At 55.5% G+C, this 26,204-nt stretch overlaps 2 protein-coding genes across 8 annotated transcripts; one reads left to right on the top strand and one right to left on the bottom strand.

Annotated features, from left to right (window-relative positions):
* On the top strand, positions 1 to 5,213 carry SLC7A4 (solute carrier family 7 member 4). Of its 2 annotated transcripts, XM_012466528.3 has the most exons (4): positions 295 to 1,378; positions 1,851 to 2,491; positions 2,753 to 2,861; positions 2,967 to 5,213. In XM_012466528.3, the coding sequence occupies exons 1-4, from the start codon at positions 397 to 399 to the stop codon at positions 3,140 to 3,142; spliced, it is 1,908 nt and encodes a 635-aa protein (XP_012321951.1). In that variant the 5' UTR covers positions 295 to 396; the 3' UTR covers positions 3,143 to 5,213. The 2 variants fall into 2 exon arrangements, with proteins under 2 accessions (XP_064227934.1, XP_012321951.1); XM_064371864.1 differs by lacking the exon at positions 2,967 to 5,213 and adding an exon at positions 1 to 95 and having other exon boundaries at positions 357 to 1,378; positions 1,851 to 2,846.
* Positions 4,366 to 17,070, bottom strand: P2RX6 (purinergic receptor P2X 6). 6 transcript variants are annotated; one of them, XM_064371867.1, is made up of 12 exons: positions 16,793 to 17,070; positions 16,068 to 16,218; positions 14,338 to 14,409; positions 10,122 to 10,197; positions 9,839 to 9,932; positions 9,676 to 9,756; positions 9,465 to 9,599; positions 9,256 to 9,365; positions 6,353 to 6,446; positions 6,183 to 6,248; positions 5,930 to 6,007; positions 4,366 to 5,840 (listed from the first exon to the last, which is right to left on the bottom strand). In XM_064371867.1, exons 1-12 carry the CDS (start codon positions 16,954 to 16,956, stop codon positions 5,534 to 5,536), a joined length of 1,428 nt encoding a protein of 475 aa, XP_064227937.1. In that variant the 5' UTR covers positions 16,957 to 17,070; the 3' UTR covers positions 4,366 to 5,533. The 6 variants fall into 6 exon arrangements, with proteins under 6 accessions (XP_064227937.1, XP_012321946.1, XP_012321947.1 ...); XM_012466523.2 differs by having other exon boundaries at positions 6,183 to 6,259; positions 9,458 to 9,599; XM_012466526.2 differs by having other exon boundaries at positions 5,574 to 5,840; positions 9,458 to 9,599.
* Between the last annotated feature and the right edge of the window lie 9,134 nt (positions 17,071 to 26,204).

Consider the following 26,204-nt stretch of genomic DNA (forward strand, 5'->3'; position numbering starts at 1 on the left):
GGGATTCATCTGGCTCTGGGACCCCACCACTGATCCCTTCCCAGCCTCTCGCTTCCTCGAGCTGCTCCTTCCCTACCCTCAGGGCTGCTCAGCAGGTGAGCAGGTGGGGCCCCACCAGTCCTCCTCTGCTGCCTGGGATGCAGACAGGGCCTCCAGGCTTCCTATGACTCCCTGCCCACAGGCCCTGTCCTGTCCTATTCCAGGCCTCCAGCAGGCCCCCGGTGCAGGTGTCCAGGTCCCAGGTCCAGGTCCCCAGAGCTGGGACGGAGAGAGGACTAGGGGTGAACAAACCAGGAAGGATGGAAGTCTGACCAGGCCACGGCCTGGCATCCTGTCATTCCCTCTGGCCCTAGCAGGTTCCAGTAGCTGGCTCGGTGTTCTTCTCAGCCACCTGCCATGGCCCGGGGGCTGCCCAGCATTGCCAGCCTGGCACGCTTATGCCAGAAGCTGAACCGCCTGAAGCCACTGGAAGACTCCACCATGGACACGTCACTGCGGCGCTGCCTGTCCACGCTGGACCTGACTCTTCTGGGCGTGGGTGGCATGGTGGGCTCGGGCCTCTACGTGCTCACAGGCACCGTGGCCAAGGACATGACTGGCCCTGCTGTGCTCTTGTCCTTCGGTGTGGCCGCTGTGGCTTCCCTGCTGGCTGCTCTATGCTATGCAGAATTCGGGGCACGTGTGCCACGCACAGGCTCTGCCTACCTGTTCACCTACGTATCCATGGGTGAGCTGTGGGCCTTCCTCATTGGCTGGAATGTGCTCCTTGAATACATCATTGGTGGCGCCGCAGTGGCCCGTGCCTGGAGTGGCTACCTAGATGCTATGTTCAGCCACAGAATCCGAAACTTCACTGAGACCCACGTGGGTTCCTGGGAGATGCCCCTCCTGGCCCAGTACCCGGACTTCCTGGCTGCTGGCATCATCCTCCTGGCCTCTGCCTTTGTCTCCTGTGGAGCCCGCGTCTCCTCCTGGCTCAACCACACCTTCTCGACCATCAGCCTGCTTGTCATTCTCTTCATTATCATCCTGGGCTTCATCCTGGCCCAGCCCCACAACTGGAGCGCTGAGGAAGGCGGCTTTGCCCCCTTTGGCTTCTCTGGCATCATGGCCGGCACTGCCTCCTGCTTCTATGCTTTTGTGGGCTTCGACGTCATTGCCGCCTCCAGCGAGGAAGCCCAGAACCCACGGCGGTCTGTGCCTGTGGCCATTGCCATCTCGCTCGCCCTTGCAGCTGGTGCCTACATCCTTGTCTCCACCGTGCTAACCCTCATGGTGCCCTGGCACAGCCTGGACCCTGACTCAGCACTCGCAGATGCCTTCTACCGGCGGGGCTACAGGTGGGCTGGCTTCATCGTGGCAGCTGGCTCCATCTGCGGTAAGGGACCCTTCCTGGGCAGAGTGGCAGGGAAAAGATTAGGGGGACCCTGTCCTGAGACTCGGAGAATCCACCTTCACCTGCGGCTGTTTTACCAGTGCATAATGGGGCAAGGAAAGTGCTAATTACTAGAAACTCTTCACTTCAAATGTTTCTTCAGAAACTTTTTGGAAGAGACCTCCCCACAGATGGTCCATGGTATATTAGTTCTGGGCATATCCTTATAGATTATTTCCTAGGCAAAGGGTGTCAGCCCTCATTAGATGCTCCAGTGGGCCTGTGACCTAACCCAGACATCTTGTTTCTGGGCAGAGCGCTGACAATCTATTACCCCTACACACACTCATGCTCACTCTGAGAGCCCAGACAAGCTCACGCCATGTTCCCAAGGTGCTGCCATGCACTGGCCCCCAGCAGAGGCCCCTGGTGGGCTTCTCCGCCACGCTGACCCTCCCCACTCTCTCTGCTACAGCCATGAACACCGTCCTGCTCAGCCTCCTCTTCTCTCTGCCACGCATTGTCTATGCCATGGCCGTTGATGGGCTCTTCTTCCAGGTGTTTGCCCATGTGCACCCCCGGACACAGGTGCCTGTGGTGGGCACCCTGGTGTTCGGGCTCCTCACAGCCTTCCTGGCACTGCTGCTGGACCTGGAGTCACTGGTTCAGTTCCTGTCCATTGGCACACTCCTGGCCTACACCTTCGTGGCCATCAGCATCATTGTGCTGCGCTACCAGAAGTCTTCCCCGCCCAGCTCCCCAGGCCCAGCCAGCCCTGGCCTCCTGACCAAGCAGCACAGCTCCTTCTCAGACCGCCTACAGCTGGTGGGTGCTGCACAGGCCTCCGTCCCTGAGCCAGGGGAGCTGCTGCCAGCCCTGAGGCCCTACCTGGGCTTCTTGGATGAGTACAGCCCTGGAGCAGTGGTGACTTGGGCACTTGGTGTTATGTTGGCCTCAGTCATCACCTTAGGCTGCGTGCTCATCTTTGGGAACTCAGCCCTGCACCTCCCGCACTGGGGTTATATCCTGCTGCTCCTGGTCACCAGTTTCATGTTTCTGCTCAGCCTCCTGGTCCTGGGGGCTCACCAGCAACAGTATCGGGAAGACTTGTTTCAGGTACCTCCCCCAGCCAACACCTGCTTGCACTTGGCCCAGGCAGCTCCCTCCCCTTCCCTCACTGCCATCCCAGAATGAAAAAGTCTCACGGGCCTGGGGAGGACGGCATACCCATCTCGCTCCCCTTTCTGCATGGTGAGTGAGCACATGTCTCCAGAATCTCCAGAGAGGGAGAAAGGCTCTGTGGATTCCTGGGAAAGCGGGCCCTTGGCTGGCGGATCTTTCCTGCAGCCCAGCCCTGCCCTGCCCCTGCCTCCTCAGATCCCCATGGTGCCCCTGATCCCAGCCCTGAGCATCCTCCTCAACATCTGCCTCATGCTGAAGCTGAGCTATCTGACCTGGGTGCGCTTCTCCATCTGGCTGCTGACGGGTGAGTGGGGGCCAGGCCGGGACTGGGGTCAGGAGGAGGGCAAGGAGGACAGGAAGGGCTGGAAGCTGCACCTCGGGCTCATGACCTACCTCCTGCCCTGTGCAGGACTTGCAGTGTATTTCGGCTACGGCATCTGGCACAGCAAGGAGAACCAGCGGGAGCCACCGGGGGCAAACACCACAAGCTACGTGGTATTCCCCAGGGGCAGCCTGGAGGAGACGGTGCAGGCTGTGCAGCCCCCCAGCCAGGTGCCAGCCCACGAGCCTGGCCATATGGAGTAGCTGGTTGGTCCACGCTTGCCCTGTCCTCCCCCATCTGGTCAGGAGACCATAGGGGTCCGACAAGCCAGGGGACCCTTTCTGTTGTGGGTGACCTGGGTTTGCAGGCTTGCCCAGGCTGGGAAGTTCGCAGGACCTTAGGACCTTCGCCCAGGGGCTGAACTTCAGGCCTTCAGAAGCGGGCCTTGGCTGGCACTGCTGCCGTGGACTCTGCCCAGAGCCTTCTTGTTTATGATCAACTCCAGCTACCTGAGCAGGTGCGGTGGGGTGGATGGGAAGGCCCACAGCCCCAGGGATCCATAATAATAATTGCTTGGCCAGCCATGTGGCCTACTGGCATATCCACTGTGGCATTCTTTGTGGCACTGAGTCTTCACCTGCTCCAGGGAACCAGGCGATTGTCTCCAATCCACATCAAAGCTGCTGGGGCTCTGCAAAGAATAGGTGCCAGCCCTGGGAGCACCCTGAGTCACGGGCACAGGTGGGCCTGGATCCAGCTAAGAGGGGAGCTATACACACCGGGCAAGAAGGGTTCCATGACAGGCATGGGGTCAGGCTCCCCACGTCTGCTGGGTGGCAGATACAGGGAGCAGAGCTTGGGCCCCAAGGAGCCTGCCTGAAAAGGGGAGCAGGATTCAGAGCGTGGCATGCGCCTGAGGCCTCCCGGGGGATGTAGAGGCACACAGGCACGCCCACAGGGACACACACACCCCTGCAGGCACTACCGTTGGGTGCACACCTGTGTGCAGACTGAGGGGACAGCTGTTTCTGAGCTCGGCCCCAGGCTGCGGCTCTCCTGCTATCTTTGCCCACTCTTCAGGGGCTTTGAGGAGAGTGTGGCCCTCATGCTTCTACATGGGTGCACAAGTGTCTGGGCCTGCTCCAACTACCTTCTAGCACACCTAGAAGCTGCAGGGCCTCAGTCTTCAGGGGTGTGGTCCCCAGGTCCACCCTGCACCGCCCCTCTGGTCTCCCCATGGCTGTGCCGTGTCTACCATAGACAGCCCCCAACTTCCCAGTCCTGCCTGTAAGGACTGCACAGGAAGAGAGTAGCTTTGCTGGCTTTACTCCGTGACTTTCTCTAGCCATGACATCAGCTTTCTCTGGGCCCCAAGGAGGATCAGGTGCATGTGACCCACCTTGGATAACTGGGCCTCAGGGGCCACCCTCTCCCACCCTAGCCCTTCAGAGCCCACCTCCCCATGGACATGACTCGGAGATTGAGAGGCAGCAGGGACCCCATGCATTTTACTGAGGCTCCAGATGGCAGATGATTCCAGATGTCAGCACAGCCTCAGCCCCACCCCAGCCCTCCACAGCATGTCCTGATCACCAGGTACCCACAATTGAAAGCAGCCCCTTGGCTCCCTGGGACTTGAAATTCCCTGCCCTACCCTGGGACAAGAGGGGAAGACTTGTCTCCTGCAACCCTGCCCCCTCCCATCAGGATCATGAGCCCTGGAGCATGGGGAAATTCTCTATGGAAAGGCTCAGGCCCAGGGGGATTCCAGATGCAAAACCTGGCCAGCCTGAGGGAGACCTGGCTCCCTTTGTTTGGAACCATTCCTTCCAGCCATTCCACCCAGCCTTGGATCAGAGTCAGGGCCTCCCTCAAGCAGCTACCCAGACAGGTATGACTTGAACTGAAGTGAATTTCAGATGTACAGCCTGCCACCTCCAGGGCTCTCAGGAAGCCTGGAGAAAAGCTTCCAAGGGGTTGGGCTTGGGGGTCACCTAGGAGGGATATAGAAGGTCCTGAAGGACACAGTGATCACCAACTCAACCCTGCCACCCTCTGTTCCCTGTCCCAGCCTTCCGTAGCCAGAGGGCTACCACAGGAAAGCGGCTGGTCCTCCAAGCTGAGCAAATGTGGGCCAAGACACATGCTACACCATCGCCTGGGGGATAGAGCTGTGGATTATCTGCCTACTCCACCCCATTCCCTAGATAAGGACCCACCTCCAGCATCACAGCACCAGACAAGCTGAGACAGTCCCCGTACCCCATCACTCGTCTTTCTACCTTGCCCTTTTGGCTCCAGCCGCACAGCCGCATGCAGGACAGATGGGAGGGTGGGTTCTCTACCTATGATGGGGTGCAGATGGGGGAGGAGGGCTAGGGGTCAGGCAGCAGGAGGGTCTGTGCTGACAGCTGGTGAGCAGACCTCTGCTAGGAACACTGGGGACAGAGCCTGGGAGAGAGACCTCTAGGCCCAGATGCAGCAAAAGCCCCTGCCATGTGCAGTCGGAGCCCTGCAATACAGGTGCCTGCTGGGCTCTCCCAGTCTCCATGGGCCAGGTTCTGTTGCCGTCTCTACACAAAGCTGGCTTCTGTGGCTCCCCAAGGCAGCACCCTGCCAAGGTGGAAGTCAGGGGAGGGACTGTCTGCTGGGGTTCAAGGGCAGAATTCTCCCCCAACCCCCACATGCTGGGGCTTCATCCTTGAGGTCCCCAGGCAGGGCCCCACCCTTCCCAACCCCCAACTCTCAACCAGCAGGGAACAGCTATAGGCTTCTGGAATGGGCTGGCAAGTGGGTGTCAGAACTTTGACAGCGCCGCCCTGGTGTCTGTGTCTGACTCCCAGCAGCAGTGGCCGTGGGTGCAGATGCTGAGCTCTGGCCAAGGCACTTCGGCAGTCGGGCTTGGGATGCAAGGGCCAGCTCGCTCCACACAGAGTTGGTGGTTGCCTTCGGGGCCTTGGCCTGCAGATGAGGACAGCAGGTCAGGGATCCAGCCACATCTTCCTAAGTGTGGCAGAACCCAGCGTCCAAGCAGAGTGACCTCAACTCACCTCCTCATACTTTGTCCTCCAGTAGAAATGGGCTTCTCTGTCCACGTACAGCAGCAGCAGGTCACAGAAGAAGGTGACCTGGGAGAGGCAGGGCCAACCCGTGTTCCAGTCCCCCAGCCTGCCCTCCTGCCACCTCCCCAGCCTGCACCCTGAGACTCAGTGGAAAGGCACAGGAGGCTCCAGCATGCATCAGGCACACCCTGGTCAGTGGCGCTCACTGCAGCCTGTGGGCGCCCAAGGTACTCGCACTCACCACGCCCAGCCAAGCTGCCCCGGTGCCCAGTGTGACGGCCGTGGGGATGAGCCCAAACTTCCCTGCCTGAGAGAAATCTGAGCTGAACCTCTCAGCCCATGACTGTCGGCCTCATGCCTCCTCCCTGCCGGCCCCCTCCCATCCCAGCCCTGACCCCTACCTGTGCCTACCTGCCCGGTGACAAGGATGTCGAAGCGGATTCCGTAGAGCTTGAGCAGGCTGCGGGCCTCCACACCCGGTTGCTCCCACCAGTGAGTGGCTGTCCTGGGGGCAGGAGAGATGGCTCTGGTGGCCTGCTTTGCCCACCCCCAGGTGGGGCTGGCCCTGCCAAGCCTCTGTCTCACTTGTCCATTGACTCCATAAACCCCCAGCCCAAGCCCGAGTCCTGGGTCTCAGCCCTGTGTAATTGGTGAGAAAACATAAAAAAAACAAACCAAGACCTGTCCCTTAGAAGTTCCCTGCCTGCTGAGGGGACAGGGGGACAGAAGAGTCCCTAAACAGACCCAGCAGTAGGCAATGGGAAGGGGCAGGCTCAGGGCCAAGGGATTTCAGAGATGGGAACTCACTCTTCCCTGGGTACTAGGGTAGGCTTCCTGGAGGGGACGCGAGGCTGGTCCTGGAGGAACATGCACAGGTGCCTGTGGTGGTTTGCCAGCACAGAGGTCAGGGAAACAGGATGTGGGTGGGGGCCAGGCCCACATGGTTCCAAGGGTTGGGGAGGTCAGGGAGGCCAGACCAGACAGGGTGCAGTGAGCTATGTTGAGGGGCATCATCCCAGGCCTGGTGGCCGTGTGTGCCTGTCTGCATGACAAGGTGACACTCTGTGGCGGAAGGATCCCGTAGATCTGCTTAGGAGACTCAAAGACATGATAACAAATGCAATTTAAGATCCTTGAGGCTGGGTGGAGTGCCTCATGCCTATAATCCCAGCACTTTGGGAGGCCAAGGCGGGTGGGTCACCTGAGGTCAGGAGTTCAAGACCAGCCTGGCAAACATGGTGAAACCCTATCTCTACTAGAAATACAAAAATTAGCTGGGTATGATGGCATGTGCCTGTAATCCCAGCTACTCGAGAGGCTAAGGCAGGAGAATCACTTGAACCCAGGAGGCAGAGGTTGCAGTGAGCCGAGATCGGGCCACTGCACTCCAGCCTGGGCGTCAAAAGAGTAACTTCATCTCAAAAAAAAAAGGCCAGATGTGATGGCTCATGCCTGTAATCCCAGTACTTTGGGAGGCCAAGGCTGGTGGGTCACCAGAAGTTCAAGACCAGCCTGCACAACATGGAAAAACCCCATCTCTACTAAAAATACAAAAATTATCTAGGCATGGTGGCGTGCACCTATAATCCCAGCTATTCCAGAGGCTGAGGCTGGAGAATCGCTTGAACCCTGGAGGTAGAGGTTGGAGTGAGGCAAGATTGCGCCATTGCACTCCAGCATGGGCAACAAGAGCAAAAACTCCATCTCAAAACAAAACAAAACAAAAAAGATCCTTGAGTGCATCCTAGATTGGGAAGTATAAAGGTTTAGGGTCACTGTTGTCACAGCTGGGGAATGTTAAGTATGAGATTTATTCTGCCAGCCAAGAGCAGTGGGTCATACCTGTAATCTCAGCACTTTGAGAGGCTGAGGTAGGAGGATCGCTTGAGGCCAGGCGTTCAAGACCAGCCTGGTCCACATAGTGAGACCTCCATCTCTATATTATTTCTTAAAAATTAAAAAAGACTTACTCTGCTAAATGTCAATTGCCTTCTTTCTTTCTTTCTTTCTTTACTTTCTTTCTTTTCTTTCTTTATTTCTTTCTCTTTCTTTCTCTCTTTCTTTCTTCTTTCCTTTCTTTATATCTCACTCTGTCATCCTGACTGGAGTGCAGTGGCATGCTCATGGCTCACTGTAGCCTCAGTCTTCCTGGGTTAAGCGATCCTCCCACCTCAGCCTCCTGAGTAGCTGGGACCATAGGTGTCTGCCATCATGCCCAACTAATTTTTAAAAGTATTTTTTGTAGACATGGGGGTCTCCCTATCTTGCCCAAGTTGGTCTCAAACTCCTGGGCTCAGGTGATCCTCCTCCCTCAGCCTCCCAAAGTGTTGGGATTACAGGCATGACCCACTGCACCCAAAGATCAATTTCTTAGGAAAACAATAAGACAGTGGTTACATGGGGAAGGCCCCTGTTCTGATGACAATGTTGAAAGGATGAGAGTCTGAATGTCTGCCACCTACTTTCAAACAGTTCTATTTGAAATCTATCTAAATATATCCAGTTCACTCTAGATAGGGAGAGAGAAAGAAAATGTGACCAGATGGTAAAATAAAGAACTGGTAAACCCAGGTGACGGTATATGGGTGTTCATGGTACCAATCTTTAAGTTTGTTTAGAGTTTTTTGAAAATTTGTAGGTAAAAGCTGAAGGGAGGCCGGGCACGGTGCCTCACATCTGTAATCCCAGCACTTTGGGAGACTGAGGTTGGTGGATCACCTGAGGTCAGGGGCTTAAGACAGGCCAACATCATGAAATCCTGTCTCTACCAAAATACAAAAATTTAGCTGGGAGTGGTGGCAGGCACCCATAATTCCAGCTACTCAGGAGGCTGAGGCAGGAGAATCAGTTGAACCCGGGAAGCGGAGGTTGCAATGAGCCAAGATCAGGCCACTGCACTCCAGCCTGGGTGACAGAATGAGATTCTGTCTAAAAACAAACAAACAAACAAACCTGAAGGGGAAAGTAAAAATGAAAGACCCCATTGCCATGGAAGGGAGATGCTAGAGGCAAGGAGGGGTGTGGGGTGGAGAAAGAGCTGGCAGTGAGGAGGCTGAGCTGGGCAGGGGCCTGGGACAGATGGGGTAGAGGGCTCAGGACTTGGGGGAGCAAGATGGAGCCTGTGCTGGAGGATGTGGGGTTGAGAACAGCTCTCTCCTGCTCCTGGGACTCCCTTGCACACGCAGTGGAATATCCAAAGGGCTGTGCCCAGGTGTGGTCTGTCCTGGCCGCCACAGGGAGAGGGGATGCTGGCCTCTCCAGGGAGAGGGGATGCAAGGCACAGCAGCTGCGCACTGGGAGCAGTGGGGCCGCACCTGAAGTTGTAGCTCCTCTCCTGCAGCTGGAAGGAGTAGTGAGGCCGGCAGCCGAAGTCCCCGATGTCCAGGTCACAATCCCAGTGAACCCGGATGCCCACAGAGCCACCCTGCACACAGCACATAGCAGTTCCACAGGTGGGTGGGCCCGGGACCCTCTCCCAGAGCCCTACAGGAACCCTGCCCCCAACTCAGGACCCACCAGTGACGCCAGGTCCTTGAAGGTCCCTCCAGCCTCGGCCACAAGGTCCCCAATGCGGAACACGGGACAGTAGGGGCTGAATCGTGGTTCATAGCGGCAGCGCTTAAAATAGGTGGGGTCCCAGGTCTCCAAGGCATTGGACCTGGGAGGGGTGGGGGAGGTCAGAAGAGGTAGGGGACAAGGAGGATCTTGGGCCAGATGAGACCCACTCTGCTTACTTGGAGAAGTTGAACTTGCTGAAGGTGACGGTGTTTTTGATGAACAGTGTGAAGTTCTGGGCCTGGGCCAGCAGGGGCCTCCTGCAGGTGAAGGGAAGGTGAGGCCCTCTGCCAGGCCTGGGACCCTGCACAGGCAAGGTTGGGGGATTGTGGGGACACTTACAAGGGCACAGCAGCATTCTCCACTGGGCACCAACTCCAGATCTCACAGGTCCTGTGGGTCCCATTGAAAGCCACACACTGGCCTGTTTTTATGCCTTGAAAACACAAGATGAACTCCAGACCCTTAAATCTCCACAGGGCTGGGAAGGGTGTCAGCCAGGGGGTTGTTGGCAGAGTGAGAGATGCAGGGACAGAGGCGAGTGGGGCCTGCACTCAGGAGTCACCCAGGATCCCAGCCCGGCCCCCACCCTGGCGGGGCACTGGAAGACCGACCCCACAGTTACCGTGACTGTGCGTGCCTCTCTCCCCTTCGGGGCAGTCCTCGTCAGCCCAGCAGTTAGCCAGTGGGACGGAAGGGTGCTGAGGTGGGCAAGAGAGCAGTCACCGATGGCACAGGGGATGTCTCCCCTCCACAACCCAGTCTCAAAGGCAGGGAGGTTCAAGATGGGAAGGATAGGCCCCCTTCCCACCTTAGACCTCCCCACCACCTGGCTGCCAGAGTACCCTGAGTGTGGGGCCACACAGGAAAGCTGGAGGGTGCAAATAAAAGGAGGTGGTCAGCTGGGCCTGGTGGCTCACACCTGTAATCCCAGCACCTTGGGAGGCCAAGGCAGGAGGATCACTAGGTCAGGAGTTCAAGAGCAGCCTGACCACTTGGTGAAATCCCATCTCTATTAAAAATACAAAAATTAGCCAAGCGTGGTGGTGTGTGCCTATAATCTCAGCTACTCAGGAGACTGAGACAAGAGAATTGCTTGAACTCAGGAGGTAGAGGTTGCACTGAGCTGAGATCACGCCATTGCACTCCAGCCTGGGCAACAGAGCCAGACTCCATCTCAAAAAAAAAAGGAGGTGGTCACAGGAGGGAGCGGAGCAATGCCCTGGCCAGAAGAGGGTAGAGTGCTGTATTTCAAAGACAAAGGGAGACCCTTTTCCTCCTTTTTAAAAACATTTATTTTTATTTTTATTTTTTATTTTATTTTATTTTTTCAAAAAAAATTTTTTTTTTTTTTAAAGATGGGGTTTCACCATGTTGGCCAGGCTGGTCTTGAGCTCCTGACCTCAGGTGATCCACCCACCTCGGCCTCCCAAAGTGCTAGGATTACAGGCCTGAGCCACCGTTCCCGGCCCAAAACATGTATTTTTAGTGATGAGGTCTCACTCTGTTGCCCAGGCTGGAGTGCAGTGATACGATCATAGCTCACTGCAGCCTCACCCTCTTGGGCTTAAGCAATCCTCTCACCTCAGCTTTCCCAGTAGCTGGGACTACAGACGCATACCACTGTGGCTGGCTGATTTTTTAATATTTCTTTTGTAGAGATAGAGTCTCTGCTGTTTTGACCAGGCTGGTTTTAAACTCCTGGCCTCAAGCAATCCTTCGGTCTTGGCCTCCCAGAGTGCTGGGATTACAGGCGTGAGACAACGCACCCAGCCCCTTCCCTCCTGACAGTTCTGTCCTTGGTGGACACGGAAGCGATTCTTCCAGGTCTAGCTCCTCTTGTCCAATTTGGATGACAGAGCAGGGAAGGTGAAGATACCTTGGGAGGGCAAGTTCTTGATGGCTGGCATGGGGGCATGGCTGACAAAGATCAGGACCCTAGAGTCACAGGGGCTTGGGTATTGAAGCAGGACCCCACGCCCTTGCTGAGGCGCCACAGGCTACTCCTTCCTGCTTGCTCTTCTGTAACTCAGGGACATTAATGCCTGCACAGAGGCACAGATCTATGAGGCTCTGGCAGAAGGGGAGGACGGGTGAGCTTCCTGGGCTCCCAGACTCAGAGAGGAAGGCACCCTTGAGCGTTGGGCACTCTCCCAGGCACAGTCCTACCCCAGATGAGGATGGACACTGCTGCCCAGGGCACTCAGCTCAGGGACAGCAGAAGGAATACAGCACCAGGGGTGCAAGAAAGGCTGAGGGCCTCTGAGAAGCCAGAATGAGGCGGTGGGACTTTCTGAAAGACAGGGCCATCGTGATCGGGTGGAGGGCTGAGTGGAGCCACGTGCTCTGCTTCCTTGTCCCTACCTATGTTCTGTTCTGCTCATCCTCCCCACCCCAGCTGGGCCACTATCTCCTCCAACTGGACCCCACAGTGACCACCAATGGGGCCCCCTAGTCTCTCCCTGCCCTCATCCACCTCCCCCCAGCAGTCCAAGTGGTGCACCCCAATGTGCAGGGGATTGAGCACCCCTCCTCTGAGCCCATGCATGGCTCCCTTCTGCTCCTCTAATCAAGTTGAGCTCCTGCCAGGCATGGTGGCTCACGCCTGTAATCCTGGCACTTTGAGAGGCCAAGGTGGGAGGACTGCCTGAGTCCAGGAGTTTGACACCAGCCTGGGCAACAAATCAAGACTTCATCGCTACAGGAAAAAAAAAGAAAGTTTAATAAGTAGCCGGGTATGGTGGCGCCCACCTGTAATCCCAGCTACTTAGGAGACTGAGGTGGAAAAGTTGCTTGAGCCCAGGATGTCAAGGCTGCAGTGAGCTGTGATCACACCACTGCATTCTAGCCTGGGCGAGAGAGCAAGACCCTGCCTCAAAAAATAAAAAGTCCAGCTCCTTAGTTGGGCTTACAGGGACCCCTGAGATCCTGAACTACCTTTTTCCCCTCTAGTCCAAATCTCCACTTCAGCTCCACTGTGTGGCAGGTAGTCCTAAAGATGCCTCACCTCACACAGCTCGGGGCCTTTGCCCACCAAGTTCCCACTGCCTGCACGTCCAGCTCCAGCCAAATCCATCGGCTCACCAGCCAAATCCACCTTCTCACCCTTTAAGATTCTGCTCAGCTGGCCATAGTGGCTTACACCTGTAATCCCAGCACTCTGGGAGGCCAAGGTGGGCAGCTCACCTGAGGTCAGGAGTTCGAGGCCATCCTGGCCAACATGGTGATACCCTGTCTCTACTAAAAATACAAAAATTAGCTGGGCATGGTGACATGTGCCTGTAATTCCAGCTACTCCAGAGGCTGAGGCAGGAGAATAGCTTGAACCCAGGAGGTGGAGGTTTCAGTGAGCCGAGATCGGGCCACTGAACTCCAGTCTGGGTGACAAGAGTGAAATCTCTGTGTCAAACAAACAAACAAACAAAAAGATTCTGCTCAAGTGCAGCCCTGGGTCCCCTAGCTACAGCCTCTGTCGCATCATAGGACCTGCCACTTTGGCTGCGCTTCCATGCAGGTGGCCCTTGAGATATGGGAGATGGAGATGGAGTTTTGTGAATTCAGCATAGCTAGCCCCCTGGCCCAGTGGGGAGGCTCAGCGGTGTCTGCTGACGGAGGTGATACTGTAGGGAGCACAGTGCACGTGTGGGAGAGACCAGGTGCAAGGATCCCGAAAGGAGCTGGCGGAACTCTGGTCTTCCAGGGAAGTCAGGTTGTCAGATCTGATTAATGATGGCCCAGCCCTGGCATTTCGTGGGAAGAGTCAGAAATGTGGTTACAGCAAAGAGGAATTGCGCAGGTTCTAAAAAACATAGATCCGTGGGTCCAGCAAAATTTCCGAACAGTCTACAAACTGAACACTAATAGACACCTGAGCATTAAGAAAGGGAAGGACATCATGTGGGTTCACTAAGAGTAAGCACATCCTTTGTGCACATTTCCAACAACGGACATGGGACATCTCCAGCAACTGTGCTAGGACCAACCACCAGGGCTCAGGGGACAGGTGTCTGCACAATGACCCTCCAGCCCAGCAAGCAGGGAACTGTTGGACTTGCTTAAAGATAGACATCACCATGGAGGTAGATTTTTCAGGACTATGTCCTGAGTCCCAACAGTTCAAACAAAATCCACAGCTGGAGAGGAGAATGAGTGTGCTTTGTGACAGATGCTGGATTCCAGAAACATTTCCAGGCAAGGGGAAAAGGTGAGATGTCAGGAGGAGAATGAGCATTTCTGGATCAGAAATGAAGAAGAACAAGGTGGGCAACTCTGGCTTGACTATGGTCGATGTGAAAACTATCCAGAGGTCATAAGCAACTCTGAAGTCAGCTTGAGCAAGAGTGCGTTGTGTTGGCCCACAAAGATGCTAACTGTCTCAGGACGCATTAATAGAGGCTGGACACAGAGAAGGGGAGGTGATATTCCACCTTGGCTCTTCCTACTAGAGCCTCCTTGAGCATGTGCCCAGCTCTGGGTGTCACACTAACAACCTGGAGAGTACCCAGAGGCGGGACGAGGATGCAGAAGGCCTGGACACCTCACGGAAACTGCTGCTGCCCAGAGCTCGGAGTCCTGTCACCTACAGCTGGGAGGCCTTGAGAAAGTGAGTCAAACTCACTGAGCCTCAGTCTCTGAAATGGGGATCACAGGAATTCCTACCAGGTAGGGGATATGTGAAGACTGAACGAAATGATTCACACAAAGATGTAGTTCAGCGCCTGGGGGACACCAAGCACATGCTGAGCCTTCAGCCACCTGAGAAGGAGAAAGGGAAACACGGGTGGCCACCCGGGGCCGGCGGAGGAACGAGGGCCCACTGGGAGGGTCCTGGGCAAACTCACCTCTGGGCATCTGCCCTGAACTTGGGCTGGCGTCACAAGGAAATTAGTCACCAAGAAGAACATGTTTTCTCCCTAGGAGGCAAGTCTTAAGGTTGGCCTGGCCAGGCTCGCATTGACTGGAAAGGCCAGAAGCCAGCAGCCTGGTTTATGAGGGAAGGGATCTTGGCCCCATCAAGTCATTAACGCTGTTCCCCCGCAAGGCAGATTGAAGCAGAGATGGGAGGCTGGCAGGGGTGGCCATTTCTGAGACCAGGAAGCCTTGTGCCTGTGTCCATCTCTCAAGACAAGTATCGTTCTCATTTGCTCAACCAAAATTTATGTGTGTGAGTGTGTTTGTGTGTGTGTGTATGTGTGTGTGAGTGTGTATGTGTGTGTGTGTATTTAGAGATAGGGTTTCACTTAGTCACCCAGTCTGGAGTGCAGTGGTATGATCAGTGCTCACTGCAACCTCTAACTCCTGGGCTCAAGGAGGAAGACACCCTTGATCCTCCTGCCTCAGCCTCCCAAGTAGCTGGGACTACAGGCTCCAGCTACCATACCTGGCTTCAACCAGAATATTCCAACAGCCTGCTGCTTAATACTGAAGATCCAGGGGAGAGCTGGGCCTGGCATCTGCCCAGGATAGAAAGGAGGTGAGTCTCCCATCCTACACACGGCAGCACTGGCATGGCAGAGCACAGGTGAGAAGACAGAAAGCTATCTGTGGTCAAAGGATGGCCAAGGACGTTGGAAGGGGAGGCTGACCCTCCAGTGCTGTTCATGAGAGCACTGTGAATTTGGGGACTGCATGCCCAGGAAGGGAAGGTGAGGGCTGTGCAGAGGGTGCTGGGAGTGGGAGGCATCAGGATTAGGAGGGATGGGTGGCAACCATCATTGGCAGGGCGCCTCCTGAGGGTAGAATCAGGGGCTGCAGGCTCTGATGATGGCCAGTGTGAAAGCTCAGCCTGGCTGCTGCGTGGTGTGCACTGAGCAGTAGGGAGTGGGCGAGAAGGGCATCTAGTGGCCCTCTAGGAGGCCAGACTCATGCAGGCATGGCATGGGCAGCAGTGAAAAATGTGAGAAGGGACAGGAAGGGGTTGAGGCTGAGTCCTGGGTCTGGCTGAGGCACTGGTGGATGTCACAGCCCTCATGACTAGGGGATGTCACAGAAACCATGCCAGGAGAGGGAAACAATTGATCTTTGGACATGTGGGTGTGCATCTGGAAGACAGCTGTGCTCTGGGCAGGTGGCCACGGGGGCTACACCCTGGGCATCAGAAGAGCAGGGGTGGAAGTTGAGGCTGTGGATGAGCTGGGTGGAAGGAGGAGGGAAACGCAGCCGAGAAGAGCAGAGGAGGAGCACCTGACCATGGTGCCCCAGGTGAGGGAGCAGGGCTGCAGGAAGTTCCAGGCTCCAGCCCCACCACCATGCCCCTCCCACACCACTCTCAAGCTCAAGCCATTAGTCCTGGACACCCACTTCTTTTCTGTTGGCAGCCTCCGGAAGTGCAGTTTCTCTGGCCTGGCTTCTCGATCTGTCCCTTTTTCTATCAAAAAACCTCTGACACATCCGTGAAAGCCCTGTCCAGGTGCCACTCCTCTATGAAGCCCTTCTTGAGACCCCCCTCCACCCCCCCAGCCATCTCTGGCATCACATGCTTCTCTCTCACACACACTGGCTGCATGGCAGGGGTCCAAGCTCTCAGTGGGCAAAGGACTTGCAGCCCTGTCAGCAGCACCGGAGCCCCCACCTGAGGCGGCTTCACAAAGTCAGCCACATCCCACAGCCGATTTCCAAGCTCCTTGATCTGAGTCACGGAAACCCCTTTGAGTTTGGTGATGATGGAAACCTGGGGGTCCAGGTCCCGCTCCTGGTAGCCTTTTTTGGTGAGGAGAGCCCACCTGGAGAGGAGAAGATGGGCAGTGTGGTGTGTCCCCAGCGTGTAGTGATGGGGCAGAGCTGGGCCCCACATGCTCAGTTCTCTCCCCACACCCTATAGGCTCCCAGCCTAGCATCGAGAGCCCCACCTCCTCTCTGGCCTCACTTCCCACCCCAGACCCCCTGAATAAGACAGAAGCTCCAGCCATGCACCAGAGAGCCAGTGCCCTCAATCACCTTCACCAGCCAGCACCACCCCAGCCTCACTAGACCCAGCTCCCCTGACCCGAGCTACAGCTGGTGGTCTCTCTGGGGGCTTAGTGCTCCAGCTCTCACAGATGTTAAGGACGATGTCCTGTGCCCCCTGGGTGGGGTTCTGGGGAGGGTCTGGGAAGGAGGCAGGTGGGCACACAGGACAAACTCACAGCTTGTTCTTGTTCTCCCGTCTTGTATCACCTACCTCCCACCCCATCCCAATCTGGCCCCCTCCCCTCCAGCTCCTAAAGAGCCCAGCCCTCAACCTCAACCCAGCAGGACCAAGCCTCACCCCCACCTCTTCCCCTGCCCCTCCAGCCTGGCAAAGCTCTTCTCTCTTACCCCACCACATAGATCACGATACCAAGCTGCAGCAGCCTCTGCAGGGCGCCCACTCGCCAGTTCCTGGTCATCACATACTTCTCTGTCTTATAATCCAGAAGCCCCCAGCCTACCGTGGCCCCTGGGGAGCCCATGCTGCCAGCTCCTGCTAGCTGCGGGCACATGAGTCAGCATGGCAGCTGCAGGCACAGCTGAACAGGAGGCAAAGCAGGGCCCGGGCCAGGCCAGGCAGCTGCTGTTAAAGGGACACTTCCACTAGAGCAGGATCCAGCCTCCAACACCCAGCCCTCAGCCCCTAAGCCCAGCTGCCCTGCACCTCCCACCCTCCCTACATTCCTTTTACTGGGCCGTGGCACACAGAGAACAGCAGCTCTGTCCCTGTCCTCTGTCCTCTGGCAAGGGCAGCTGTTATCAGTGCTGTGAGAGGGCCTCCTGAGGGCAGCAGCAGAGGGGCTGGGAGGGTGTTGCAGAAAGCTTCAGGAAGAAGTGACCTCTGAGCTGACACTTGCAGATTTCTGAAGTTCAAAAGCAGACAAAGATGGGGATGGAGGTTCCTGGTGCAGGGAGCAGCATATGCAAAGACCAGAGCATGCAAGAGAACTGAGAGCCACAGAATCAGAGGGTGACCTGGCTCTGCACAGTTCCCTAGGCCCTACTGAAGAGCTGTCCCCACCACTTTCCCCAGGGCAGTGAGGAAAACACAAGTCCTGGACTTAGGTGTGTTTCCCAGTCCGTGAAAGTGGGGCGATGCTGGAACCCCCTAGGGAAGCAGGGAAGATAAACGCCCACAAGGGCCCGTGGCGCGTGCAGTTTATCCTCACAGTCCCGCCGCGGTTTCTACGGCAACCAACAACACCGGGTTGCCCGGGCGACCGCCGCGGGGGAGGGCGTCGCTATTGGCCGTGGCGGACGCCAGTCGATGGACACCACATTCCATTGGTCATCGCAGCCTCAGACTCCGCCCACATCCCGGGCCGTGCTCTGGGTGAGACGGCAAGCGGTCGCCTCCTCGGTGTTTGAGAGTGCGGCCGGGCGAGGTGGCTCACGTCTATAATCCCAGCACTTTGGGAGGTCGAGGCGGGTGGATCACGAGGTCAAGAGATCGAGACCATCCTGGTCAACAAGGTGAAACTCCGTCTCTACTAAAAATGCAAAAATTAGCTGGGCGTGGTGGCGCGCGCCTGTAGTCCCAGCTACTCAGGAGGCTGAGGCAGGAGAATTGCTTGAACTCAGGAGGCGGAGGTTGCGGTGAGCCGAGATCGCGCCATTGCACTCCAGTCTGGGTAACAAGAGCGAAACTCCGTCTCAAAAAAAAAAAAAAAAAAAAAAAAGAGCGCGAAAGGGGCGTAACCATGAAGGATCCCTGCGAGAGATCTGGGGAGGATGAAGAGCAGGAGAAAGAATCGACGGCGGCCTGTGGACGTCTTGCAGGGGTCCCCGAGGCTGAGCACGGTCCAGAGGCCGATTCAGACTCCAACCTGGAGATAGAAGGTGCTGGGGCAGGGATTAGGCCTGTCTCCTCCCTTTGGGGTCTTCTCCCTCAGGGATTGGGGGAGGCGGGCTGGGGCTGAGGAGGCAGGAGACGCAGACCAGCAGGGCACGTACCCCTCTGCGGGGCGCCTCCAGCCCCCTGCCCTCCCCTCAGCGCTTCTGGCAGTATCAGGAACTTTACCATAAGAAGGAGGTTAAAATGCAAAATTCCGCCGGACTGTGCACCAAGGGCTGTCCCGCCCTCAAATGCAATCAGAGCTGGGTTTTCCCAGACCACAGGAAAAACTAAGCTAATGGATGTATAGAAATTAGAATTATTTCTGGTTTCCCCAGGGAAAATGTTCACAAAACATGGCATCAGACAGGCAGAGGCCTTACTCTGGCAGGATTAGCTACCACTAGCTGTGGGACTTTATTTATGTATTTATTTATTAGAGCCAGGGTCTTGCTCTGTCACCCAGGCTTCAGTGCAGTGGCAGGATCGTAGCTCACAGCAGTCTTGAACTCTGCACTCCAATGAGCCTCCTTCCTCAGCCTCCTGAGTCACTGAGACTACAGGGGGCCACCACATCTGACTAATTTAAATAATTTTTTATCTGGCTATGTTGCCCAGGTTATCCAGCTTTCTTTCTTTCTTTTTTTTTTTGAGACAGCGTTTGGTGCTTGTTGCCCAGGCTGCAGTGCAATGGCACCATCTTGGCTCACCACAACATCTGCCTCCTGGCTTCAAGTGATCCTCCTGCCTCAGCCTCCCGAGTAGTGGGATTACAGGCATGTGCCACCACGCCTGGCTAATTTTGTATTTTTAGTAGAAACGGGGGTTTCTCCATGTTGGTCAGGTTGGTCTTGAACTCCCAACCTCAGGTGATCTGCCTGCCTCGGCCTCCCAAAGTGCTGGGATTACAGGTGTGAGCCACCGCACCCGGTCAGCTTTCTTTCATAGCTGTATGACTTTAAGGAAAAGATTTGTGTTGCTTGAGCCTTGATGTCCTCATCTGTCATGGGGGGCAGTGGTCCCAAGGAGCAGAGGAGGCAGTGCCTTTAGAGGCCAGGTAGTGATGCAGGGCAGAGGAGGAGGCAAGTGGCTGTACCCGTGCAGGAGTTCACATTTGTCCCCCTGTCTCCTACCAGGCACCCATGGGCTTGGAGAACTGGTCAGGGACACCGTCTACCTGAGGTCTTAACAGGTCCATAGGGTTGTGCTAATCTCCTGCTCTCTGTGCCAAGGGAGCACCTGAGAGCTGAACCTCTGGCACCATGGCCTGGGGCCCCAAGTACCAATGGAGGGACACTAGGTCCAGGCTTCCAGGGAGAGGCCCTGGGAGACAGCAGCCATGGGAGTGCTCCTGAGTCTGTCCCACACTCCACAGCTTCTGCCTGTGCCAGAAATGCCCCATGCCCCACATCTGGGAGACAGATGGGATTGAGGCTGTGACAGGTGGCATTAAGGGTTGGAAAGCCTGCAGGCCCCTAACCTGCTGGGGGGTCAGGGAGAGCTGGGGGTGGGGAGGAGATCTGGGCGGAGCCTAAAAGGAGAAGCAAGTGTTCCTTAAGCAGGTGGGAAGGGGAGGGCTTTCCAAGTGAAGGATGCAGAATGAGCTGAGCCCTGGAGCATGAGCCAGGATACTGGCCAGTGTGTTTTCTCTGTCTGTCCCAGGGCGCCTGGGCTCTGGCTTCCTCATTGAGCTCCAGTCTATCGGTCAAGTGGCTGGACCTTCAAGACAATGGGCTCTGTGGGGCGGGTGCAGAGGCCCTGGCAGCTGCCCTGAGCAAAAGCAGCAGCATCTGTGGTAGGTGCTGGGCCTGGGGCAGGTGGGCAAGCGTGTGAATGCTCCCTTTCCTCAGGGATGAGCCTCTACCCCTGACAGTGTCACCTGGGGCCTGCTGGTGTTGCTGGTGAATAGAGGAGGGGTCTCATCACAGGAGGGGCATGAAGGGTGAAGCTAGACCCTCTGCTGTGCAGACAATGCTGGATACAAGTCCCTTCCTCACCCACCCCACCCCACCCCACCACTCTCCTTTGCGGGCTGGTACCCATTCCCCTGACCTGCCATGCACATGGTAGACTCCCAATGCCTGAATGCAGGGTGGAGAGTCCTTCAACAGAAAGAGTTGGGGGCTGGGAATTCAAGAAAGGGGTGGGCAAGGTGAGAGTTCAGTGGAGCTCCTGCTCCCCACACAGCCACCTTCGCCCACTCCCCTTCCACTCCAGCCACACAGAACTCTTCATTCCTTCCACAAATACCTCATTGCCCACTGCTGTATGTGCTGGGCACTGACTTAGCCACCGGGGATCCACCTTGAACAAAACCAAGTTCCTGACCTCAAGGAGCACATGCTAACAACATTCTCAGTCACTATTGGTGCTGCAAAATAAATACTGCATGCTTCTAGAGAAGAACAGGGACCCCCTGCTTTAAAGAGGTGGCTGGGGAGGTCTCTGTGAGGTGACATTTAAGCTGAAATGTGCAGGGTGGGAAAGAGAGAGCCATGGCAAGATCAGAGGGAGAGCATTTCAGGCAGAGGAATAGTAAGGGTGTGGGCCTGTTTCCCAGACTGGCAGACAGCAGTGTGACTAGGCTAGGGAGTCAGGAAAGTGTGTCCAGGCTGCGGGGTGGAGAGGGCAGAGGGGTCTGCAGGGCTGTAGGTCATGGCAAAAAGGGTGAAGATTTTATTCCAAGTGAGGTAGTAGACATGGTTGGGATTCCTTCATCTCATCACTCTCTCTCATGCCCCTGAGTGTTTGTTTGCCAGGAATATGCACTTTTACCTGCCTCTCCTCAAATGGTTCAATAATAGTAACAATTGCCTGGGACCCTGGGTTAGGCATACAGATCCTGGCCCTGGACCTGCTGGTAGGGGAATGCCCGTGAATCTGCATTTTGTTGGATGTCCCTGGAGAATTGTCTTTTCTGCAATATTTCAGAAGCACTGCTGTGTCTCAAGCAGCTTAGAGGGAGTGGGGTGGCACCAGCCTTGACCTTTGAGAATTGATTGGCCCTTCAGTGTAACCGCCAGAGAACAGTTTGCCTTCTAAAAAAAAAAATTACTACTGGGGCCGGGTACAGTGGCTCACACTTGTAATCCTAGCACTTTGGGAGGCCGAGGCAGACAGATCACCTAAGGTCAGGAGTTGAAGACCAGCCTGACCAACATGGTGAAACCTGTCTCTACTAAAAATACAAAAATTAGCTGGGTGAGGTGGCACACACCTGTAATCCCAGCTAGTTGGGAGGCTGAGGCAGGAGAATTGTTTGAACCTGGGAGGTGGAGGTTGCAGTGAGCTGAGATCACGCCACTGCACTCCAGCAGCCCGGGCAACAGAGCAAGATTCTGTCTCAAAAATAAATAAATAAATAAATAAATAATAAAAATAAAATTACTACTGAGAGTCAGCAAAATTAAAAGACAGGCTTATTTCAGACTTTGACAAACAGTATAGATGTCTCTCTGGACCTGCAGAGTCAAATAGCAAGTGCCAGAGAGGCAGCCGGGATGGAGAGCCTGGAAGCGAAGGTGCTGTAAAGGCTTCACAAACAGACACCTGTATGTGAGGGAGGTAGGTGGGGCCTGGAAATGGACAGGCCCAGCAAGGCCATTTTTTTCTCCAAGTAGAGGTCTGTGGGTGGGCCCAGCTCCCTTGAGAGGTGAAGGAGCTTGGATCTCTGCCTCCCCACTTGATTCATGGCAATGGTAGCACCTATGGCACAGGACGGCTGCAAGGGTCACACAGAACAAGCACTGGCCGTTGCAGGGGTATGTAGAAGAAAGAATCTTCCCACCCTCGAGCTGTCCAGCAAAAATGGGGCCTCCGCACAAAGTGGGGGATTACTGATGACCCTCTCAGCCCTAGAAGTATTTGAGGAAAGAGAAAAGCGCATGTAACTGAGTACCTGTATTATCAAATACAGTGCCGGGCAGAGTCTAGTTCTCAGGTAGAGAGGGGGCAATGCCCTGGAGTCCTTGCTTCTGTGCAGGGAGCTCTCCATGGTGCTAAACAAAAGTGTCTGTAGCCAAGGGTGCCAGTTCAGCAGTCTGGCTGAGCCTCTGGTTAGTCCATTCATTTTTCTTCTGTGCATTTCCTCAAACCAGCCTTCCTAGACCTATGCTGGGTGGGGATCATGGAGAGAGGTCAACTTCAGATCTTCAACGAACTCTCAGACTAGGAGGAAAGACTCACTAGGCGGAGAGAGTTCTAATGGCCAAGCCTTGGAAGGACATGGGCTCGAGGACATCCAGTAAGCTCAGCCAGGCAGGCAAGGCTTCCTGATGCTATGAACCCAGATTAGAAGGATAAGGAGGCTCATGCCTGTAATCTCAGCACTTAGGGAGGCCGAGGCGTGAGGATCACTTGAGCTATGGAGTTTGAGACCAGCCTGGGCAATGTAGTAAGATGACCTTGTCTCTACTAAAAATAAAAACAACAACAACAAAAAAAAATAGCTGGGCACAGTGGCACATACCTGTAGTCCTAGCTACTCAGGAGGCTGAAGCAGGTGGATCACTTGAGGCCAGGAGGTCAAGGCTGCAGTGAGCTATGATTACACCACTGCACACCAGCCTGGGTGACATAATGAGATCCTGTCTCAAAAAAAAGGGAGGATGAGCAGCTGTTAGCCAGGTGGAGAAGGGGCTTTCAACTGGAAGACAGCCCGTGGACATGCCAGTGCTGGTGCTTTTGCAAACTGGAAAAAGGTCAGGGCCAGGCACAGTGGCCCATGCCTGTAATCCCAGCACTTTGGAGGGGCCGAGGCAAGTGGATCACCTGAGGTCAGGAGTTTGAGACCAGCCTGGCCAACCTGGTGAAACCTGTCTCTACTAAAAATACAAAAATTAGCTGAGTGTGGTGGTGGGCACCTGTAATCCCAGCTACTCAGGAGGCTGAGGCAGGAGAATCACTTGAACCCAGGAGGCAGAGGCTGCAGTGAGCCAAGATCGTGTCATTGCACTCCAGTGTGGGCGACAGAGCAAGACTCTGTCTCAAAAAAAAAGTCAGACTGGCTAAGTGCTGACAGAGAGCGGATAGTGGGATGGGTGGGTGTTGTTACGCTCATTTTACTTTCTCAATATCCCTCAGGGTTTCTTCCCCACACTGCCTACCTTCCTTTCTCTATTTTGTTTTCTTATTTTTTCTCTATTTCTTAATTTTTAATTTTTTTTTGTTTGTTTGCAATGTCCATACTATCAACTATGCATCCAGATCAGAATTAATTTTTAATTTTTATGGGTACATAGTAGGTATATATATTTATGGAGTACATAAGATTTTTTTTTTTTTTTGAGACCACGTTCCACTCTTGTTACCCAGACTGGAGTGCAATGGAGCAATCTCAGCTCATCGCAACCTCTGCCTCCTGGGTTCAAGCAATTCTTCTGCCTCAGCCTCCTGAGTAGCTGGGACTACAGGCGTGCGCCACCATGCCCAGATAATTTTTGTATTTTTAGTAGAGACGGGGTTTCACCATGTTGACCAGGATGGTCTCAATCTCTTGACCTCATGATCCACCCGCCTCAGCCTCCCAAAGTGCTGGGATTATAGGCGTGAGCCACCGAGCCCGGCCAGGATATTTTGATACAAGAATATAGGGTGTAATAATCACATCAGGGTAAGTGGGGTAACTATCACCTCAAGCATTCATCACTTGTGTTATGAATATTCCATTTGTACTTCCTCAGTTATTCTAAAATGTACAATAGGCCAGGTGTGGTGGCTCACACCTGTAATCCCAGCACTTTGGGAGACCGAAACAGGAGGGTCACCTGAGGTCAGGAGTTTGAGAGCAGCCTGGCTAACATGGTGAAACCCTGTTCTCTACTAAAAATGCAAAAATTAGCCTGATGTGGTGGCGGCCCCAGAGGCTGAAAATGGAGGTGCAGCCGGAGCTGGGGTCTGAGAAGTGAAAGAGAAATGGGACTGGCTCTGGAGACAAAGCAGCCCAGGGCGGTGCTGAGGCCTGGAGTTTGGGAACAGCAGGAGGTGGAGAGGCCTTGGACAGAAGCTAGGTGATTTTTTGAAATAGACATTGTCACAGTGATAAGTATGAAGTGCCAGCTGGGGCAGAACACATGGGAGCCCCTGCAGAGCTCAGAGGGCCAGGGAGCGGCAGCTGGTGTCCACCAGGACAGGGACGCTGTAGGTGTGTTTGCTGCATGATCCCTCTGAACAGTGTCATATCCAAGTTGACCTGTCCAGGGTTCCTGGCGTGTGAGTGGAGGGCTGGAATGAGAGACCCAACCTGGTGGCTGCAATGGCAGCTCCAGTGGGCACCCAGGGCAGTGAGCTCTGCACAGCTGCTAGGAAGCTTGCACAATGCAAGTGTCTGTTGTCTTTGTTGCAGCAACAACCGCATCTCTGCGATGGGAGCCCTGAGCCTGGGCCTGGGCCTCCGGGCCAACCAGACGCTGAGGATTCTGGTAGTGAGTGCTAGCCTGATGGCTAAGATCCCAGCATAGACCTGCCCTGTACCAACCCACACAGATCCCTGCGTCGTGGCCCCCACCCAAGGGCAGCCAGCAGGTGCACACAGGCTCCCTCTCTTGCCACTCACCCTGCATCTGAGGCCTGGCCCTCCTCCTCTCCCCTTCCTTCCCTCCCAGCTTCTCCCCCACACCTTAATGCTGCCCTTCCTACTCTGTGGGCTGGGGTGCTGCTCTGCTGAAGGTGGCTAGGCACCCCTTGTGTCTCCCTCATCTTCTTCCCTGCCTTTCCCTGGCCTTGCTGGGACCCTGGCCCTACCCAGGTGTTCTGTTGGCCACTGCTCAGGCTGAACTGAAGCCTGGTGCGCCCAGCTGGGGTTCCTTCCCCCAGGTTTGCAGATGGGGAGAGAATGCTGAGCAGGACAGGGAGCAGAAGATAAACAGGGGAGGGAGCCAGGCGAGGCAGGAGCAGATCCCCAGGGGACCACTGTGCCCACATCTGGTACGTGCTAAGGGATAGTATCACCAGCTGGGTGCATACATCCAGCTCTGCCATCCCTTCCCCACCCCATCCTTTCCTGGGCTTCTCCCATAGCTCTCCTCCCCTGCTCCCTGCCCCACAGGAACCCAGACCTCTCTGAAGCATAGTCCTGTGTTTCCAGCTGCCTGGTAGACATTCCTCTAAATATCCCAAAGTCATGTGTCACCTCCCTCTAAGGGTTGTCTCCTGGTTGGGGGGGGCCTTTTCCCCAAGTCACTGGCTGCGGCCCAGAGCCTGCCCAACCCTCCCTTTCCCACACCTTCCCTCCCACCCACTGCAGGAGCTCACCCTGCGGGCTCCTCCCTCTTCTCACTTCCCCTCTCAGCTTCTGTGAACTTGCAGGATTCCTGGCTGCAGTCCTTCCTTCCCACCTGCTACCCGGTGACCTTTCTAAACCAGAAACATGCCCTGCCTTAAAACTGTTGGAGTTTTATCCCCTCAGGATAAACTCAAGCTTTGAGTGCATCACCACAGCATGTCATGGGGGATTGGGCTCCTCTCTTCCCAGATTCAGTGCTCTCACCCCAAGCTCGGAGTATACACACACACACACACACAGAGTACTATTTTTCACCCTCTCCTTTGCTCCTCTGCTGTTCTTGCTGAAGTGTCCAGCTCCGCCCACCTCACTTGGGAAGCTCCCCTTGGGGTTTCCTCCCCTCCCAGGGGAGCTGGAGCACACTTGCTCACTGTGCTGATCACACTGCATTTCATGATGCTTCCTTTCCCTCCTATCTCCCCAGCAGGCAAGCTCTTGAAGGGATGGTGTCTTGTGTGTCTGTATCTGTCAGCGGCCTCTCCCTTCTTCTGCTCTCCCCTGGCCCAGCAGCCTCGCCAGGGCATTCATTCTGTCTGACGGATACACCTTCTGAGCTGACAGGGGGGTCATAGTAGCTGTGTCCTCAGAGATAAGGAGCTCTTCCTTCCCTTTCACATTGCTCTCCAGCTTCCCCGGATTCGGCT

Source organism: Aotus nancymaae, unplaced genomic scaffold (genome assembly GCF_030222135.1).
Source record: "Aotus nancymaae isolate 86718 unplaced genomic scaffold, 86718_ANA_hifiasm-v0.15.2.pri h1tg000210l, whole genome shotgun sequence".
NCBI classification, from domain to species: domain Eukaryota; kingdom Metazoa; phylum Chordata; class Mammalia; order Primates; family Aotidae; genus Aotus; species Aotus nancymaae.

What these genes read in the sequence shown, in the direction of transcription:
- SLC7A4 (XM_012466528.3), top strand. Translation starts at nt 397, where the DNA reads ATGGCCCGGGGGCTGCCCAGCATTGCCAGCCTGGCACGCTTATGCCAG. An exon ending in GGCAGCTGGCTCCATCTGCG is followed by an intron (nt 1,379 to 1,850) that starts GTAAGGGACCCT and finishes TCTCTGCTACAG; the next exon opens with CCATGAACACCGTCCTGCTC. An exon ending in CTCCATCTGGCTGCTGACGG is followed by an intron (nt 2,862 to 2,966) that starts GTGAGTGGGGGC and finishes TGCCCTGTGCAG; the next exon opens with GACTTGCAGTGTATTTCGGC.
- P2RX6 (XM_012466523.2), bottom strand. Translation starts at nt 16,956, where the DNA reads ATGTGCCCGCAGCTAGCAGGAGCTGGCAGCATGGGCTCCCCAGGGGCC. An exon ending in TTCAGGGCAGATGCCCAGAG is followed by an intron (nt 10,198 to 14,337) that starts GTGAGTTTGCCC and finishes TGCCCACCTCAG; the next exon opens with CACCCTTCCGTCCCACTGGC. An exon ending in GAGAGGAGCTACAACTTCAG is followed by an intron (nt 6,447 to 9,255) that starts GTGCGGCCCCAC and finishes TCCTGCCCCCAG; the next exon opens with GACAGCCACTCACTGGTGGG.